The following is a 20,505-nucleotide window of genomic DNA, read 5'->3' as shown; positions in this document are numbered from 1 at the left end:
AAGTGGGAAATGGCAATATTCTTATCTTTTTCAACATTTTAAATTTAACAGTTCAACAGATGCATTACCTCTCAGCTCATCAAGTGGTTTAGCAATTTCCGTGAGTTTTACTACATTCAAATGGAGAAGTATGCACGTCAAGCCATCAACGATGGGGTCACAAGTACTGAAGAGCTGTCGATAACCAGAGACTGTGAGCTGTATCGTGCTCTGAACATGCACTACAATAAGGCAAATGACTTTGAGGTAGGAACTGATCTTTTTTGGTGTTTTTTTTATCTCTTTAAATATAAACAGTCCAACAAAAATCCCTCTACTTATTTTGTCATTTTTTTTCTGCTAAGCATTCTCATCAACCTAACAATATGGAACTACAAGTCCAACATTGGACAACTGGGTCTTCAACTAAACCTAGAGGAATCAGTGTTCTCTATTTCCTCTCTCTTCTCCTGCTAAGATTCCTTACTTTCAGAATCATAGAGCTAGAAAGGTCCTCAGAAGTGATTTAGTCCAATTTCTTCATTTGAAGGATGAGGGAATTCAGGTTAGGAAATTTGACCAAGACCATAAAGGATTTGAGCACAGGTCCTCTTATTCCAAAACCAGCACAAGTCTTTTATGAGATCTATGCAAGAGGTTGAGAGAATTGAAGGAAAATGTGGGTTTCTTGTTCCAGAGCAAGGATTCATCACCTACCTTTTGTTTTAGGAGAATGGAAGTGCCTTGAGGTCAGAGGTGGTTCTTCTGTTTGGTTGATTTGATTTGGTTTGGTTTTGGTGTTTGTTTCCTTAGCACCTAGAACAGGGCCTGAAACCTAGCAGACACTTCAGAAAAACTTTCTTTCATTCATTCATTCATCACCAAATGAATTTTCTCTACATTTGATGTCTGGGAGCCCAGCAAACCTGACCTCTGCCACAAGTGGGAAGAAATCTTAACTTACTCTGGTAAGGGAAGAAGAAGTAAGATCGGGAAGAACAACTCCCTGAGGGTTTCTAGAATTTGAAAGTTGTCTCACTTATATACAGATTGAAATGCGATGGTGCTACAGATAATCTATTATCTCAATTTCACAATTTCATTAGAATGCTTTCTAATCAGGTATTTATGTGTGTGTGTTTTAGGGAATATATTTTAGTTTGGGGTTTTTTTCCCCCTAAAAAAAAAACAAAATAAGGAAGGAGCTTATGACTTTAATAAGTAAACTTCAGGCATATATAAATTTGTATGTGTTTGTATGTCTGTATATATATATGCATATATTGTGTTGCTTAGATGATGCTTATGTTACATAGTGTTTATGTATATTATTGTTCTGTACTAAGGACACAAACACTGATCAGAAAAAAAACATTCGCCTGAAAAAGGTGTGGAACTGTGAGCTGATACTTGTTTATTGGCTACTGTGGTGGTTCAGCAGATAGTTATCGTTAGCATGAGGGACTTCTGTGATACAACCCAAGCTCTTCTGTCATGCTGATCATGACATTTGTCTTGGTTTCTGCTAATTAAGGTAATAAAATGTTAGGATAGGGGACAGAGCAGAAGTTTTGCAGATTCTGTTCCTTAGTGATAGAGTAAAGGAGATCATGGGGATGGGACTAGCCTGTGACGCTTGGCTAGATGCCATGTTACCTTGAAGGCAAGAGTGTTCTTTTTTGGGCCACATTCCATAACTTGATGTTCTTATTCCCTTGCAAGACAGATACTCATTAATGCCTAGAGGAGTTCTTAATTTTAGAAGAAAAGGGGTAAGTGAATCCAGACCTAGCAATAATGCCATTTGACTCAGTCTGCCCTCCCTGCTTCCCTCTTCCCCTGATCTTCCTTCTACACATTTTTGGCAGAAATAGATTACTAATGGACCAAGGTGACGTGGTATATTATAAAGAACAGAATATGGAAGTCTGAGAGTCGGGAAGTTATTCTTTTTTCCTTGAAAGAGCAGATAGTTACACTGTAAAGCTCCAGTTTGTATTTGCTATCCAAGATAAATATAGTTTCATGCCAAATACAGTGTAAATGAACTTTTTCATTTACTGAACTCATTAAAAATGAGGACCTTCTCAGTCATATAATATTATCTTAAAGTTTCCATTTTAACTGGTTTAGTTGTATCCATGTGTAATACTAATGGACTGTTTTCCCTAATAAAGAAGAAAGCTTCAGAAAAAAAAAAAAAACTAATAGCCAAGCTAATATTAAAACTCTTCATTCTAACAAGGACATCTCTATTCGACCATTTAAGTTATGTAAGATGCTGCATTTTGAAATCATCAGTTATAAAAATAAATCACATATTATCCTAACTGCAGTTTAAAAAAAATTAGAACTTGGATAGCTTCAACCTGATGATACTGTTGTTCATTTTTTGTCTCTCCTCTAATTATTCCATTTTCTCTGCCTAAAGAGGAGGGGGTTTTTCTTTGGTGCTACAATCACTTTTTACACTATAATGTTGCATGAAGCATTCTACTAGCAGCATGTGTCAGTCAAGTTTTATAAAAGACTTGTCCAGAACCCTTGTGGTGACTTGTGAATTTTTTGTCTGACATACTTAGGTAAGCATATCATTAAAAGATACCTGAAAGTTTACATTATAGTCTAAACTTTACCTGACTAATGTTCAATTTCCACTCATAATTCAAGAAGCAAAGAAAGTCAGAATAGATTATAATGAGAATGGTATCCAGTGACCTGAACATTTGTCTTATTCAATATCATCCCTTATACTGATCTATGTTGATCTTTTAATATATTTGAAGCCTGATATTTTTCTCTTTTTCACAAGTTCGTCTCATCTACTGCTCTCTTAAGCTATCTCTTCTTTCTTTGATTCGATGTGGAATGTGCCTCATTTCTTGAGGGATTAAGTGCATAAAGCATGGGACTTGGGTAGGAATTTTGTCACTAACTACTTGAATGTGGACAAGTTATCAAATCTCTAAGTGCCTGTTCTTCCTCCTCCTCTCCCTATGAATATTTTCATTTTACATATGAGAATCAGTGAAAAAGAACCTTCGAGGAAAAGGGCTTTTAGCCTGGGTCTGAAGCAGGAGCATGGATTTGTCATTCCTCCACTCCACCCCACCCCGAAAAATTTGAATAATATTAAGTACTTTTGAGTCAAGTTCTTGGCATGTACTAATAAAAGCCTCAGATAAGGTTATCCCTTCTTTCCATGCCTTTGTGCATAGATGTCTGAGCTTAAGTAAGATCCTTAACAAGCCACCAGCCTTATCATATTAGTTTTACCAGTATGGCCTTGTGGCTGGGGGCCAACAATGAATATATCACCTCTAGCTGAATACAATGACTAACATTTTTGTGGGCTGATTTGTTTCCATATTTCTGTTTCCTCTCTTAAGGTCAACTGAAATGGGGCAGATATTTTGAGTAGAATTAGGGGGAAAGAGTAGCAAGTCCACATTTTCTCTTTTATTGTCTTGATTTGAAGTGGTAGACAGGGATAACTTCTCTTGGCCTATGTCTGAATTCAAAATATCCAATCAAGTCAAGCAATAACAAATAAAATATCCCCATGCTTACTCATTTGGTATCTCCACAGACAATAAAAGGAAATCTCTTCACTAAAATTTTCATTTCTCAACTGATTGTTTTGACATTGTGTAAACTTAGCATCAGGCAAAACTAAAGTTACAAGGGCTCTTGAGAAATCTCTTGAGGGAGGTCTGTGACAGTTCTATCCTCCATCAGATCCACCATTTTCTTTTCTACCTTTCTCCATCAAATACATGATTTTTTTCTACTATTTCCATTCAAATCTGTTATCTTTTTTCCTACTGTTTTCCTATAAGATGCATTGTTTCTTTTCTCCTTTCTTTTTCTTTTCCCTTCTTCCATTCCTGTATTTCCTTTCCTTTTTTTTCCTTTTTCCATGCATATGACTTACAATTGCCAGTAGGATTAATATCCATTATAACTCCCCTACTGTAGTGAACAGAAAGGCTGAGAGTTATGTTTTGTGACAAATCAAAAGGAAAACTGGCTGGTTTAGATGTTTCAAAGCCCATGGAACACTGAGATACCTAAGCCACACAGAAGCTTATATATCAGTTTCATCAGATATATCATCAAATTTGTCAAGGGTTCTGGTCATAGCTTCAGAATTAGGATGATGAGGGGCAATAATAGAAGATCTAACGGGAATGATAGTATGAGGTTTATTACCAAAAAAAAAAAAATATTGCCTTAGTCATATGAGGGAAAGGGTACAATTGTGGGGTATTTAGCAATAAGATATAATTGTTCTTCTACATTAAATATTTGATGAGCTTGCCCAAATAAATAAACTTCCCTAGGTACTATGGTTGACACTTTGTACTCATTCCCCATTTAAGGACTTCTGGAAATTTTTCATGGGACAGAGCAGAAAGGAGGTTTGGCATCTCTTTTAAAAATCTGTGACTGTTAGTTTGGGAAGATATATCTGCAGTTGTGTTTTACTTACTACTTTATCTAGGTTTTTTTCCCCCATTGTAGAGACCCCTAAACCATCATAGTCACTTTATCTCTTCAAAGACTTCTTTGTGTGTTTCATAAGGGATTTAATCAATTTAACTGATTTGTGAATCCAAAAAATTTCTTTATTGAAATGAAAGCAAGTTTTATCAGTTCTGGAAGGAGATGATCCATTTATCAGGGTTCTAGGAGCATAGATCTACAACTGGAGGGATTCAGGAGATTAGCTATTTTACAGATTCAACAGTCAAGATCCAGAGAGGTTAGTGACTAACCCAAGATCACCAGAGCAGTGAGCAGCAGAGAAGAGATCTGATCCTATTATTCCATATTCAGTCAGAAGTCTTTCTACCATATTAGACTGCCTCCTTTCATCATCCTACCTATTTTTCCATCACCCTATGGTAGATTTTGGAAGTTTGGGATGGTGAATAAGAGTTTAGAGAAGATATGACTAATCTATCACCAAATGATTTGAGTTCAACAGACAAATGATAGGGAGTAAAGGCAATGGATAATATTTCCATTATGATAATTTAAGGATCTGTGGTTAGATTAGTGATAAGGCTTAGAGTAAAAAAGAATTCAGCTCATGGGCCTTCCAGTCCCATCAGCAAACTAATCATTTGTCTTCCTGTAAAATTTGCAACTCTTGAGCTACTGAGTAAGATCATTTCTGCCTTTATTCACTATAGACTATAGTATTTTGGGTGGGAGTCATGAGAACGAAAGAGAAATATTTAATCCATTGATTATTAAGCTTTCAAATGCCACTTCCTCCATACCACTGTCTTACCCTTTGGATGTTCAGCTATGGCCACCTCTACATTTGATATTTTTCTGGGTGACTATTGGCAAACCAGTTACTTCCACAGATTGGTGAACATTTTCCTGTACCATTTGGACTTATCCAGGACTGACTTCATATGATTTGTCAAGAGAGAATTTTCAAAAGTAACTCCCCCATTCTCCCATTCCATCACCCCCAAGCAAAACCACACCAAACAAAATTAATGTTTGCTATTTGGGAGAATAGCAAACGCGTTTGGAAAACTTTCACCCATATCATCATCTCTTTAAAGAAAAATGAGGACAGGTGGGTTTAGGAAGAGCACCTCTCCTCTCCAAAGAGATATTTAATGTGAATTATCATTTGGAAAGCTAGTGCATGGATATACTTTTACTGCAGACAGACTCAGTATTTTGGCCTAAAATCCTATCAACTCATTTGAGCAATCACAAACCATGTTTAGTGGGGAGTGAGGAAGAGAAAATGTCCTTCCCTTTTTTTCTTTGCCAACTCTACCAGTGACAAGCCAAATGGATTCTTTAAGAAACATATCCTTCTTCCTCCCCTTCCTTTCCCTCATTTTCTGTCTCTCTCTGCCTCTCTGTCTGTCTGCCTGTCTTTCTTTCTCTCTCTCTCTCTGTATTTCTATGTATACACACATGTATATGTATATCATACGTGTATATATATATATCACTCTCTGGGGATATATTTCTTTTGCATAATTGCTTTCTGGGATTAGAAGGAGAATATTCTAAAGGGACCAAGTTCAGAGTTGGGAGGGGGATGAAGAGACATTCAGCTTCTAAATGAGGTCTCGTTTTTTTTTTTTACATTTCTGTCCTTTTGGTATTCAAGGTGTTCATCAATATAATGAAGTAGGCCCATTGATTTATCATCTATTTAGTAATGTCATTACATTTTTAGCTCCCTGTGTCTTTTTGTCATTGGGTTACATTCAAGCACAGTAAAGACCAACTTTGAAACCTCCTTACTCAACAGCTTTATTAGTTATAGCATTCCACGACCTTTCTCAACATTCTTAAAGAAAAAGATAGAGTGTAATGTCGCCTTGCTTTGCTTATTGTTCTTTGTTGGGGTGAACAAAGCATTTTCGACAGTGGCTATAGCACATAATTATACAGCTTTCAATAGCAGTGTCTTGGCACATATCAAAGTTCAGAAGAGCCTTTAGAAAAAAAAAGCTGTTTTGTGGCAGCCCGGGGAGGGTCTCATCTTTCCTTCAGAAAATAGTTCAAGGCTCTTCTGTCAAGCTTTCCTACTTAGAGCTTTTTCTCCTCCTGCTTCATAAAGTTTAAAGGGGATTCAGTGGAGTTCTATGATCTATTTCCTTTGAAAGATTGTTCCTCTGCACAGAGAAGTCCTTTGACTTCAAGAGTTCACAGATTCATGTCTTTAGGTATCATATGTCTGACCTTATCAGTTACTCTATTTAATGTAGGAGAAAAAGTCTCAACTCTTTGTGTTTGTCTGTTTTGCCTCTGTGAAATGATTTGGTGAAAAGACCATCCTTTTTAACACACCACTGAGAGGCCGTTTCTGACTGTAACCTACCCTGTGGCTCTGCTCTCTTTAAAAAAAAAAAAATTGTCCTTGTGTTTTGTGTATGGATAATTTCACAGTGAGAATAGAATTATACAAGGACAGGCGCACACACACAAAAAAATCTTTTGCTCTCCCTCTTACCTCCCTCCCCCTATCCCACCCCAAATGGTCTATTGGCTATTTTGGTGGCTGTACCCCAACAGGCAAAGCCATTTAACAAACACGGAGCTAGCGGCTGGAGTGCTGGGACAGCAGTAGGTTTTTCCCTTGCTTCGACCTACCCCTAAGGCCTTCATAATTAATTGTCCTTCAGAGATGAGGAAAGTTCAGAGACAGTGTGTGTAGCGATGTCTATTGTCTGACATTCAGCTCTCCTTCCCTCTGCTCTTTTTCTTCATTCCACAAAGGGTTATCAATAGGAGCAAGAGAGCAAGCTCTCTTCTATAACAGCTGCTGGTGGTGGTTGTAGCTTTCAGTGGGACGTTATCATTGTACTCAGCCCATCTATGGATTAAATGGAAAGTTCTAACAGCCTTTTTTCAGACTTGCATGTTTATTTCATCTAGATTAAACAGAATTGTTTAGCTTAACTAAAACCTGTTCAAAGCTGGCATTTTTTCCTTCAGATGGCAAAAAAAAATTTTTTCATCAGCCTTCTCTTTCTTGCTTTTTTTAACCATAACTTTTTTTGCGAGGCATATGGAAGAAAGGTTAATGAACATATATTCATTTCTCTCTAGCACATTCTGTAAACTTTGAAAAGCAACCTTCATTTTAGCAAATATTGTCTGTTTTATTTAGAAGCTATCATTTCTGAAAACAGATTATTGTGGTGGAGAATCCTTTTGTTTCATCTTCAGTGAATGATTTCAGGAAATCTTTACCACTGATTTTTTAAAATAAGAAATAAAACAAAATTAACACTATCTTTTTTCTTCTTCTTCCTCCTCCTCTTCCTCTTTTTCTTATTCTTCTTCTTTTATTTTTGACTAAAGCACTGAATAAAATGTGTGTCACATTTGAGAAGTGTAGGAAAAAAATTATCTATTAATTATCATTATGTTACCATTGCTGCTAAATAGGGTGAATCCAAGAAAAACAAACATAATCGTTCTTCTGTAGTGCATTTGAACTAGTAAATTAGAGAAGTATAAGTTGTTGGTGCTTTTTCAACCATATTATATACTTCAGTATTAGAGTGAGCAGTCAGGTCATTAAAAAAAAAAAAAAACTAAATATAAAAATGTACTTCCTGGAATTTTCAGTGAAAGAAGATCTGAAGCATGGGTCTTTTTTTTTTTTTTTTTTGTCCCTATTAAGTTACTCTTCAGGTTGTTTCACTACAGATTTTCCTGTATTTAAGGAGAAATTATATGTAAAGTAGACATAACTCATAAAGTCACACCAAAAAAGAAGTCATAAAAAAATTCAAATTATTCGTATGAATCGTTCATTAGAAGCAATGAAAAGGGACATTAATATAGCCAAATCCTTTGTATGAGAAGCTTTTCTTGGTCTTTACTTATCATTGTTCTTTCAGTTTCCAAACAGACTTTCACTTTAAACCTGACAAAAGTCACCTAAAAGCCAGGCAGCTGTACTAACACAAATACTTACCTTACCAAGAGAGTCACTGCCAAGTGATTAGAGATACTTAGAGTCAGTGCTTGAAATAGGGTTTGATTGTTTATTTTTCTTATACATTCCCCCTTTCTTTTAATACTAACTTTGGGTTGCCATTTTATTGATAATAAGACTCCCATTCCTATGGGATCCCCTATTCCCCCCCCCTCCATTTTTTCCTAACGCTTACCAAGTTGCACCTCGACTGGCACAGAGTTTGATGCTTTTGAACTTGACAGAAGTTTGGGGACCTTTTGAGATTCCAAATTCTCTTTCGTCTCTTCTCCCTGCCTAGTCCCTTTCTTCTCAATTCTTTCCACTCAACTCAAACAAATCCTTCTCAAGCCTTCAGATTTCTGTTGCCACTTCAGACTGTATTCAACAACAACAGAAGGAATAGAATAAAGACTTCTAAGGGAGAAAGGGGAAAAAGTACCCATTTTTCCAAGAGTCGCTGTCACCTTAGGGTTCGGAGGGGGGCAGCTGAAATCACCACAGATACCCGTTTGCCCAGTCATTCACTCAGGACTCAGTGGCAGCAGTCATGAGAGATGGTGAGTCGTTCCTGTGTGTTTATTACGGGCCTCTAAAGACTCTTATTTATTCTCTCCCATGTCACCTTGTGTACAGTCTGGTCTGTGACACTGATGGTGATTATGTCATTATTTTGCTCTGGGGGCTTTGGCACATCTGCAGAGCTGATGCACATCTTCTTTGTTACGCTGGCATACGTCCCATATCGCAAATGCTTCATTAGCCTTACTGCCTGCCTCCTTGCCAGACGTGAGGGCCCAAATCCAGCCTCTCTTTGCTTCATTCTTTTGTGTGCTTGATGATCATCTATTCATCTTCGTGGTTCTTCCCCATTTTCCTCGACTTTTGAACTCCAGATGTCCTAGGTTTGGTTTTTTTTTTTTTTTCATCCAAATCACTCCAAAGTCCACAATGAGAAACAAGGTGACTCTTCACCCCTCCTAAGTCATCTGACCCCTTCTGACCTTTCTTGCTTTTTCCCTTCTCAAATGAATAGGGACTTTGAATAGGCCCCCCACCATGACAGTTAACATTTTCTAACTTGCAATTTTAAAAGGAGTTGCTTATGGTTTATGATGGCTGGTAGGAACAGATTCAAGGGTTATTAGATATTGCTTATTGTATGCTTTCTTTATCCCACTCCCTTCACCCTACCCCCATTCACTTTCCCTGGTTCTTTTATTTTTTCCACATAGTGCTGCATTTTACCAAAGGGTTTTCAAAAAGAAGCTTTGAATGTGAGCACAGGAAATTTTCTTCCTGCCTCACTATGCAGGTTGTACTGTATTGAGGTCTCCTCTTCTCTGAATGGAAACCACACACACACACACACACACACACACACACACACCCTTGCTCTCCTTCTCCCCTCCAGCCCTTTGACTTACTATTAAATCTTTGGGATGGTTAAACACTTGGCCCTTTTGAAACAGAAAATTATTTCACTCCCTAAATGTTTTTTTTTTAACCTTTAAGAGAATACTATAGAGTCAATCCTGTTTCTTTCACTAATATGTGTTAATTTCTTGATTAACTAGCAGAAGTTTAAAGCTTACTATCTTGAGCAACGATTAGTGATAAGGATATGTTCTATAGTTTCTTTGTTTTTCTTAATGTAAATGAATTGAGCTATGTTAATATATTACAGACAGCTCCTTCAGGAAATGCTTTGATGAGATTTCTTTCTTCCAATCTTCCTCACTATAAAGCTCATCATTGCTCTCTACCCCAATAAAAGATTTTTAAAATTTATTTTCATCTTTGATTAAAGGCCATTCAGATTTGAGAAGATGCTTTAGTGTGAGTGGCACATGTTCTGTGAGGTTATGGCCACGTTACTTCCAGTGAATTTTAATCAAGACTGTAGGACAAAGACCTTGGCATGGGTTAAAAAACAGTTTTCCCCAAGGGAAGCAATTGTTTCTTGGTAGACTCAGAGTTGTCACATTGTACCAGATCACTGACCCCTCTGATCTCCATCCCCTCGAGATCACTGAGCCAGACCCTAGTGTGGGGAATTGTTCTGTTGATATGTAAGTAGAGTCATAAATTTCTATAGCGAGGAGCCTCAGAGATAATCTAACCTTAGAGGAAAGAGTCCAATCTCATTTTTACAGACAAGGAAACTGAACAACCTAGTGGCGAGACCAAAAACAGAAACAACCCCAAAACATTAAGCGGCAAATCTGAGTAGAATCCATCTCTTGAATTCCCATTCATTATTCTTTCTACTGTGCTATATTTTGACAGTTAAAAACAACAAAAATGCCATCCTGGGGCATAGCTGTGAATCATCCAAGTTAATGTGGTCTTTGACAGTGGCACAAAAGAATGTTTTGTGGCAAGAAAGCCTTTGGTAGAAGATGAAGAGAATCAATGTTTTGCTCAAAGTAAGGATTCATTTCCTAGCAATTCAAGCTATCTAGAAATGGAAGGAGCTGCTTTAGGAAGACCTTAGAGGTCTTCAAGCAAGTTCTGAATGCTGGCTTTTCAGGGATATTGTAGAAAGGATTTCTATTCAGATATGAGTTGAATCAGATGATCTCCAAGGTCCCTTTTTGTTCTGAGATCATCTCTAACTTTCCATGGGAAAAATATACACAAAACTATAAATTAATTTAGCTCTTTATAAAATAAATCTTGTTTTCAGAATGTATCATTTCTCAATGCACAGAACTATAAATTTGCAACCAGCTGAGAAAAAATAACACTTTATTTCTGTTGGCCAAAAACTATTTTCCCTGAATTCCAAGAGGTGCTCCCTAGTTATAGTACTCAAGGATAATAATAATGATAACAACTCATGTCTGTATATGGCTTTAAAGCTTACAAAACACTTTATCTGCATTATCTCACTTGATCCTCATAGCAACTCAAAGAAGTAGGTACTATAATGATTCCCATTTTATAAATAAGGCAACTGAGGATGTGAAATGTTAAGATTTACCCAGAACCATGCAGCTAACTAGCAAACATCTGAGGTAGGATTTTAACTCAAGTCCTCCTGACTCCATCTCAAGCATTTGGAATTTTAGAATTCCAAATAAGTCTTTACTCAAACTATCCATGTCTTTCTTGACTTAATAGATTTAAATTTTATCTCCCCTCAGCCTTCCTCTCTCTAGAATGGAATCTTAAACCTGGTAGTCTAATCTCATACGGAAATTACTCTATCCTCTAAATCATTTTAATTGGCCTTTTGTGAACCCTTGGCAGCTCCAATGTGTTTTTCCCAGAATTATACTTGGTATTTCAGATGATTAAGCCATCATACTTGAATTTAGGCCACTATACCTGACGTGCATACCCCAGGTGAGGAGGGTCTTTCTTTCGTTGTCACACTAGCTATTCAACCTTTAAAGCAGTATAATCTGAGGATGAGCATCTTAGTAGCACTCATTCATTGGCATTATCTTTCAATTGCTACAGGAACAGAGTATCAGAATCTCAGTAACCATGGCAAATATGACTGTGTCCACATGACGTCAGTCAGCTGGATGAAAATGAAGAAATCAGCCCTTTTATCTGAATATTTTTAATTTTTATAGATAAAATATCTTGTATATCTGAGTTTGCATCCAGAAAATGTCCACTAAAGACAGTTGCCATCAGGCTAGAGTGGACTTGATGTTACCATTGAGAATATCAATCAGATCTGGATAGTTCATGGCCTTACATATTACCTCGGTGTTATCCTCAAGAGGCATTTTAGCCCCTGAAATGTTCGTTAACAAAGAAGTAATCCTCACAAAGAATTAAAAATAATAATGACTGTTAATAGTTATATGGTACTTTGAGGTTTGCAAAACATATATGATCTCATTTGAAACCCAACCACAACCTTGGGAGGCACATGCTGTCATTATCTCTATTTCACAGATGAGGATACAGAGGCTGAGGAGGTTGAAAGGCATATCCAGGGTCACCAAGCTGGCATGGATCTGAAACCAGATTCGAATTCAGATCTTCCTGGCTGCAAGTCTGATACTCTGTCCATTGCTCGCTCTTGTGCACTTTCTCCCCCCACCCCACCCCACCCCACCCACACACACACAAATGCACACAGAGTTGTTTAAACTGCTTTGGTTCACTGCTTCAGCAGAGCAAGGCTTTCTTGTGTCCCTCCTGTTGCATCGCTTAAGCACAGAAAGTGGGAGATTTCTGGGTTTTTCCCTCCCTTCCTCTCTGGTACTAACAACCAGTTAGTTCAAAAAAGGTTTTCAGAATAGAAGCTGACTTGCTTCCATTGTACCAACATTGCCACTTTTCTTCCCTACCCTAACCCCATCAAGTAACTTTCCCCAAAGAACAAACAATAGGTTCCTTTCAATTAATCTGATTTGAGGGGTTAGCAACTGGACCTGGAAAAAAGATCTGCACAAAGAATCAGGAGACCTGAATTCAAATTCTGACTCTGACATTGTGACCTTTGGAAAATGGTTAACTTCTCTGGATTGTGTTTTCTTCGTTGGTAAAATGGAGGATTAGACTAAATGATCTCTTAGAGTCTTTCCAGCTCTATTTTGTAAGATTCTAAATGGGATTCCTCTCAAAATAAGGCCTGTTACATCACTAGAGAGGGTAAAATAACCCTAAACATTTTGCAAAGTTTTAAGAGGTCAGAGTGATGGCTCTTGCAAGTCAGAAATGTTCCATTCAGGGCCCTCATTCTTCTGTGCCATTCCTGCAGCTTAATTATCTCTGTAAAAGTCTCCAGGGACCCCATTTGAGTCTTTACTGAGGCCTCCACTGGGCCTATCTGAATATCTGCCATACCCTTTGGGGCAGGATAACTGACCTGCTGGGAATACCAAGATTTAATTTGGGGGCATAAGCCCTTTACTGCCTGCAATGGCGCTGATTGTTACTAAAGAGCAGAAGAGGAAATAAGTAAAAGTTAGATTTTCTGAACACTTCGTAGGTGATTTTTTATTTTCCTACTAAATTTTCATGAGTGTCCTTCAGATCAGAGTATAGACATGGCAAAAATAAAAAAGAATTGATTTACTGAACACCATCCACCCTGTCCATCCAACCTAAAACCATCCACCTAAAACCAGCTAAGCTCACTCTTCTACTGCTTTACTTCAAGTTCTTTCTTTGGATAGAACTTTTTTCCATAATCTACTTCTCCTTCCTGTTGCCCACATCAAAAGAAAAAAGTTTACAAATCTCTGTGTGTCTCTATCTCTTCCTCTCTTTCGGTCTCTGTCCTTGTCTCTATTCCTCTCTCTTTCTGTGTCTCTCCACCTTTCTTCATTTTCCTCTTCATTTCCCTAGATGTCAATAGCATAAGATCACAAAAATTTCTTTCACTGAGAAATGAGTTTTACTTATTGTGAGTCTATACAAATTTGTAATTTCATCAGACTGGGGATTTCTCCATATGGATACGCTCTTTACCAACATAGATCAGCAATACAGTCAGTGTAGAACTTATTCTTAGAAAGAGTTCTTTGAGACACTGAGAAGCTAAGTGATTTGTCCGTGGTCACAGAGCTGGTATATGTCAGAGACAAGACTTGTCCCCAGGCTTTCCTGATTCTAAAGCCAGCCACTTATCCCCTCTACCATCAGCCAACAAATGTTCAGAAATCTCCTGTTTCCCATATATTGGCAATGGATAATTGGCTCTGGTGTTGATTGTTGCTGAATCTGTTAGAGTAAGGAAAGGGGGGTATTAGAAAGTTATAAAATAAAGATTCGGTAATTTTAAATAGCTTTGGGCAAAGTTGTATTTGCTAAGTGAGAACAAATATGGGGGAAGGGGAAAATGATAGGGAGAGAAATTAGATAAAGGAAAGAAAAGTCTTATTTTTTGGTAAATATAAGACAAAAAACAATCCAAGGTGAAGGAGTAACTTTTCTAATGAATTAATGGTGTGGAATTTGCTTTGCTTTTTCCTTCTCGGAAAAAGAAATTTTTGGGAAATTGCCATTTCAATATGGCAATAAGATTTCTGTCCCAAACATCCTCTCAAGTACTTTTAAAGCTCAAGGCCTTAGCCTTGAAGCTCATTCCAGCAATTCTGTTCTTCCTTTCAAAATTGTTTGCCTTGCATCTCCCAGGGATCTCAAAGCTTTTTACAAAGTTTTATGTGACATGACCTTAGAGGGAAGGTTGGAACTTCTGAAATACAGTCATCCCTTGGTCCATGATGAAGTGTTTGCTGAGTTGCTGATCCTAGCAGCAATGGACTTCCTATTTTGGAAAGAGAGAGGAAAGTGCACAAAACAGATTGTCTGTAGTCTTAGGAGTTGTCAGTCAAAACCATGTATTAGAATACAGGACACCCTTGTCCTCTATGGTGACTCATGGATCTTGGATATCACAAGAAGTCACTTCATCTTCAAGCTTAGAGGAGATATCTAAAGGCTTAAAATACTCTCTAAAACATTGTTTGCACAGGGGAAGTACCAACTTGACAATCACAATTTCTGCCCATTTCATCATTGAGAGGTGTCATTTATTTAACTACTGGCTCTCAGTTTTCTTGTACCTAGTAGATGACTAGGTTTCTTACCCACATTTCCCACCAAGGAAATACAAGACTTTGTTGAATATTGGACTAACATAAGCAAGGTAAAATTAGAAAGAGAGATCTTCTGGAAAAGATAACTGTGAAATATATTCCAACACCAAATAGAAATAACATGGGATTATCTGGGCTATTAACATTAAGTTTAATGAATATGAAGGTCAATCAAGAATTAATCAAAGGTCTGCTGTCCAAATTGGGACCATGGTTGATACTTCTTGGCTTGTTATTTTAGTTGGTAATAATATACAAAGTAAGAAAAAAATATTGGAATATTATCTACTTCCCAAGGCTCTTAGGTCCCCAGCACAACCAGAATATAATTTCCCTTGCAGATTTTAAGTGATGTATAACATCCAATATGAGCAATACACTGTTCCAACACAGATTTTTTTTTTATCCAAGATATCAGACAGATTTTTATATTGTTATTTTGTTTATTTGGCAATAAGCAAAGTAAGGCTGTAATGTACAACAGGGCATAACATATGTTGTGGACAGGATATGAGGTGTAATAAGGATATTTATAAATATTGTCTTTTATTTATTTATCTAACCATTCAATATCTATTTCCCTTTTTTTTTCCTTCCTTCCCTCCTTTATCTTCCTTTGTCTTTCTTTTTTTTAATTCCTTCCTTCAGAACAGTGATTGAACAGTGTAAGGGACTCCTGGTGAGGAAGCTCCCTCCACGAGCATAGATCTGCAACTGTTTTGTAATTTAAAATGTAGTCTAGGGACACTAAGTTGAAATTACTTCCCCAAAATCATGTAAACCGTTATGAATCAGAGACAATACTTGAAATCAGGTCTGGCTCAGAGGTTGAATATCTGCTGTGCCATACTGTTTCTTTTTTTTTTTCTTTTTTCCTCATAATATTTAAAATACCATAAATTTAATGATAACGTAGGTGTTTGTGATGTCAAGTTGTATGTTAGACTGAAGAATCCCAGGACCCAGCAGTATCACACAACTTTCTAACTTTGCCTCCTGGTCATGGAGTATGCATAAACTCCTCAGTTTAGCATCATCTTAGTATTTACTGGCCAAAAACCATCTAGTTGTGGACTTATCAGATAGATAGGTGTAAATCTAATAGTTCTTTATGCAAAACATGTCTACATGTAGATTAGAGAAATGCTTTACGACCAGATTAGGGTGTCATTAGCTGACCCAAGAGATCTTGGTTAACTATTGAAGATGTGTTACCACATTACATTTGGGTGAGACTAACCTGCCTGACCTAGAGAAGCAAAGAGTGAATACTGGACCAGTAAGGAAGACCTTGTAAACTGAATGCAGGAATAGAGACAAGGTTTGTGATGTCATTGGTGTAAAGAATTCTTGAGTGAGAAAACTCCCTCTGTCCCTTTAGCCTCTAGTCTTAGAGAGTTGCTTGGAACACTGAGAGGGACAGTGATTTGCCTGGGAACAAACAACCTGAATATATTAAGAGACAGGATTTGAATCCCAATTCTCCCTGTTTTTGAAGCTAGCTTTAGCATCTATTCTACACCATATTGCTTCTCATCAAGTGGTTATGCAAGATTAAAAAAAACCAATTTTTTCTATAGTTATTTATCCGGAAATTTGGGCACAGTGGATAGATTGCTGAACTTGGAAAATCACTTAACCTCTCACTGCCTCAGTTTTCTCATCTGAAAAACAGAGGTAATAAAAGCATTCACCTCACAGGGTTGTTGTAGAGACAAAATGAGAAATTCCGAAGGTACTTTGTAAACCTTAAAGTTCTATATAAATATTAGCTAATTATTTTTTTTAATTTCATAGACTTAAAAAATTTTCCAATAGAATAGGAAGATTGCTCTAGTAAGGAGTTAGCAGAACTGGGTTATATTTACATCTTTCATATTAACTCTAACTAGGCAAGTCATTTAGCCTTTCCAAATTTCAGCTTCCTCATATATCAAATGAGAGAAGCTGGTGTGTGTGTGTGTGTGTTTTGTGTGTGTGTGTGTGTGTGAAGAAAAAGGAGGCTTTCCCTAAGTAAGGAGTATACAGACACATGAAGAAGGAAGAATTAAATCTAGTAAGAACATATCATCAAAATAGCAAAACCTATCTATAACCATTATATTCAAGAATAAGTCATTAATATAACATATTTAATACAACCAAATTGCAGTCTTTAGGGGTTCATTTTCTTGGGATTTGACCAGAATCTACAAAATTCTTATACCTTCCTCCAGAACCTATTCTGAAAGACTGCAGTTATAATCTATATAAAAACTTAAGCTTTTACTGAAAGCTTGATTCCAAAGTTGGGAGACCAAGGCCATGTTCAGGTAATGCTTCTATTCTTGGTTCATCTTGTTCCATGCCAAGAAAAGCCAGAGGTATCACCTTATCAGTTCATGACATAGTTTTTTATCCACACCGTGAGAATAGAAACTAAAATTTACTAAGCCTTTTACATGGCATTTCACATCCATTTATGTGACATCTTTAACTTTACTTAGAGATAGTCTCTGAGTGAGTGTTTATGGGAGTTTTTCAAATTACATTTCCTCCAAATAGTCATTTCTACTGAACCATGCCCGATTGCTACCTACCACTGATAGTATTGTCTAGTTCTGTTTGTTCAAACAGAAGGCTATTTTACCTCTAAGTGATCCTGCCATTTGTACCACGTGCATTCCCAAGGTCAGGGAAATTGGGTTTTGTTTGCTATCTTTGATGATGGTCAAAACTCCTGACACCTTAACTTTGTCTAAGGGAAGTCCTGAAGTGACTTATGAATCACTTATGACTTATGAGGAAAGTGGTCACTCATTTTCTTACTTCTCAACTCGTATGTCCTCTTCTCTCCATCCTCCATCTTCTGACTCTCAATATGACTTCACATGCACAGAAAGCATTACAGCATAAACAGCTTTCACTGGCCCAAATCTCTGATCCCATACACATGAGAGACCTCAGTTTGGATTTTGACAAGAAATTTTGTTGCCTGTCAGGTCACGTTGAATAAAGTTTTGTTTTTTTTTTAAACAAGAGGCAAACATTCATGACAGCTGCCCCAAAGCTTCTCTCAAGATGATCTAGCCCCTTCTCTAATACTTATATCCTTATCTAAATGCATAATGGCTCATTGCATTTTGTTCCCACAATGAGACACCCAAGAATTCTACTTTATATTCAATTTGAAAGCAAAATCAATCCTGAACCAATCTTATCATTTTTAAAGTATGTTTATCTAGCTTTGTAGTAGGAACAGGCAGACTGTTTGAAGGCCACATACTTTTCAAACCTTGGTTGCAACACGTTGCCCCATTTTGAAACCATCTTTATCTAGCCGAGAAAACTAAAATCTATTTGACAAAGTGGTACTCTGGCCAGTTTATCTTGCAATATGGCTTTAGTTCACTGAGTCTATTGATCTCCTTAAATTAATGTTTACAGAATGCTACTGAATTTTGCTCAACAGAACATTGTTCTTTTGAAGCTTGACTTAAAAAAACCCCACAATACTGTTTTTGCCGTGTTTTCCTTTGCTAGTAAACTCTTCCTTGCCCACCCCACCTCCTGTTACCCCCCAAGGGTAGCCTTGAACTATTACTGTATTCACTTCCTACAAATGTGTTTGCTCTCAGAATATTAGAAGCATGACACATGACTGAACTGTGGTTTGCAACTAGGGTGATTCTGGACAGTTTTTTGGGACTGTTCTCATGATTCTAAGATCCCTTAAGTTTTAATAGAAAGGCAACACAACAGAGTAGATTGAGTGGCAGCCTTAGAATTGAATATACCTGAGTTTAAGATCTACCTTTGACATAAATTAGGTGTATGGCCACAAGTCACTTAATTTTGGACAGCTTGAAAACCTTCACTGGTTCTTTATTGCCACTGGGATGAAAAAACAAAACAAAACTAAACAAAACACTATTATCTCTAGAGTAAACTATATGCCTTTCAAAGTCATCTATAATTTAGCTACAGCTACCTTTCCAGATTTTGTGCACATTACTTCTCCTAAGTAAAATGTAAGGTTCTTGAGGGCAAGGATTGATTGAGTTTTTATCTGTTATATATACCCAGCACCCAGCACAGTGCTTAAGAAATGCTTGTTGAATTTGTATTGATCAGAATTCACCACACTCGACATTCCCACCACACCAGCCTACTTCCTTTTTTTCCCCAAATTCAGCATCTTGCCCTCCACAGCACCTTCTGTGCATTGTACAAACTATACCCATGTGAAAATATACTTCTTTCTCATAGAGTCCTAGCTCATGTACCATCTCCTACAGGGAGCCTTCCCTGAACTTTTTAATTATTCTCTCTTGCATTCTTTCTCCTCTCCTTAAATTGGTTTATTCCATTCAATGTAGTTGAATCCTGGATGGTAAGTACTATTTTCACAATTTTATAGATGAAGAAACTGAGGCAGAGAGACTGTTACATAGACTCACATAGCTAGTAAATGAGGATGGATTTGAACATAAATAGAAGAGTTGCTGATCTGCATTAGTGCAAAAAGTTTCCACACTTGGACTTCTAAAACACAGATGAATTCATAGGACTGGATTTTTTGTTAAGTTTTTAACACTACTTATAACATCAAAACAGAAAGGACCCGAGCATAAAACCCAATCATTGCTCCAGAATCTTCATTATTATATATCACAATATAGCAGGCACTTTGAAAGTATCTCCATTGCTAGTGGTGGGGTCTTATTCTTTATAAATATAGGTGCAAGGGGGCAGGATTCCTCATTAAAATTTAGATGTATTTTTGGAACCCTAAATATAATATTTCATTCCTCATCCACAGATCTCTGCATGTCTCAGACTTAGCATGATGTTCCATTCAGCTTTTGACAATTTAAGAAAAGAGGGATTTGATTCACAATGTGGAAATATGGCCGAATTAAAACTTATCAGAGTGGAAGGAGAAATTCTGTTGCTTGAGTTTAAGGAAAGATACCATGTTTAATTCTCCCACAGGATGTTTTACCTCGATGTACAGACAAAATGAAAGCTGTACTAGGAATCAGAGATCTTTTTGATATTTCAAAGTGGGATGATAATAATGATAATGATTCTACTTTATGTTCACATAATACTTTGTACTTTGATACCGATTATCAGATCCTCAGCCTTACAAATAGAAATAGGAAATCACACCCATTTCATCTTTGTAGCATCTTAACCTCTTCCTTCTCAGAGTTTATCCACTTCTCACTGTGTGTGCAAAATAAATGGAGAAATGACAGTCAGGGAAAGTGTTCACTTCTTACTTAGTTTCATATCACTACGGATTCTCTTTTGTAAAGAGGACTTATGGTGGATGTAGAGATTTCTCTGCTTCCAGGAAAGGAATTCCTGTGGGTAAAACTATTAGGGCTTCAAGTAGGAGACTGGGGAGGGAACCCCCACAATGGAGAGACCTAGAACTGACATATCTGTTCTTGCCTTTTCATCTGATAATCTCTATGTGGAGTTACTAAA

General features: G+C 37.1%; 1 protein-coding gene across 1 annotated transcript in view; it reads left to right on the top strand.

Annotated features, from left to right (window-relative positions):
- Window positions 1-20,505, top strand: part of PROX1 (prospero homeobox 1) — a 58,981-nt gene that overhangs the window by 24,829 nt on the left and 13,647 nt on the right. The window contains exon 4 of the mRNA XM_051998385.1: window positions 52-246. Within this exon, the coding sequence (XP_051854345.1) occupies window positions 52-246 (195 nt within the window). The remainder of the gene's footprint in view (window positions 1-51; window positions 247-20,505) is intronic.

Source organism: Antechinus flavipes, chromosome 4 (genome assembly GCF_016432865.1).
Source record: "Antechinus flavipes isolate AdamAnt ecotype Samford, QLD, Australia chromosome 4, AdamAnt_v2, whole genome shotgun sequence".
Lineage (NCBI taxonomy): Eukaryota > Metazoa > Chordata > Mammalia > Dasyuromorphia > Dasyuridae > Antechinus > Antechinus flavipes.
This window is presented reverse-complemented; position numbering and strand designations above follow the sequence as displayed.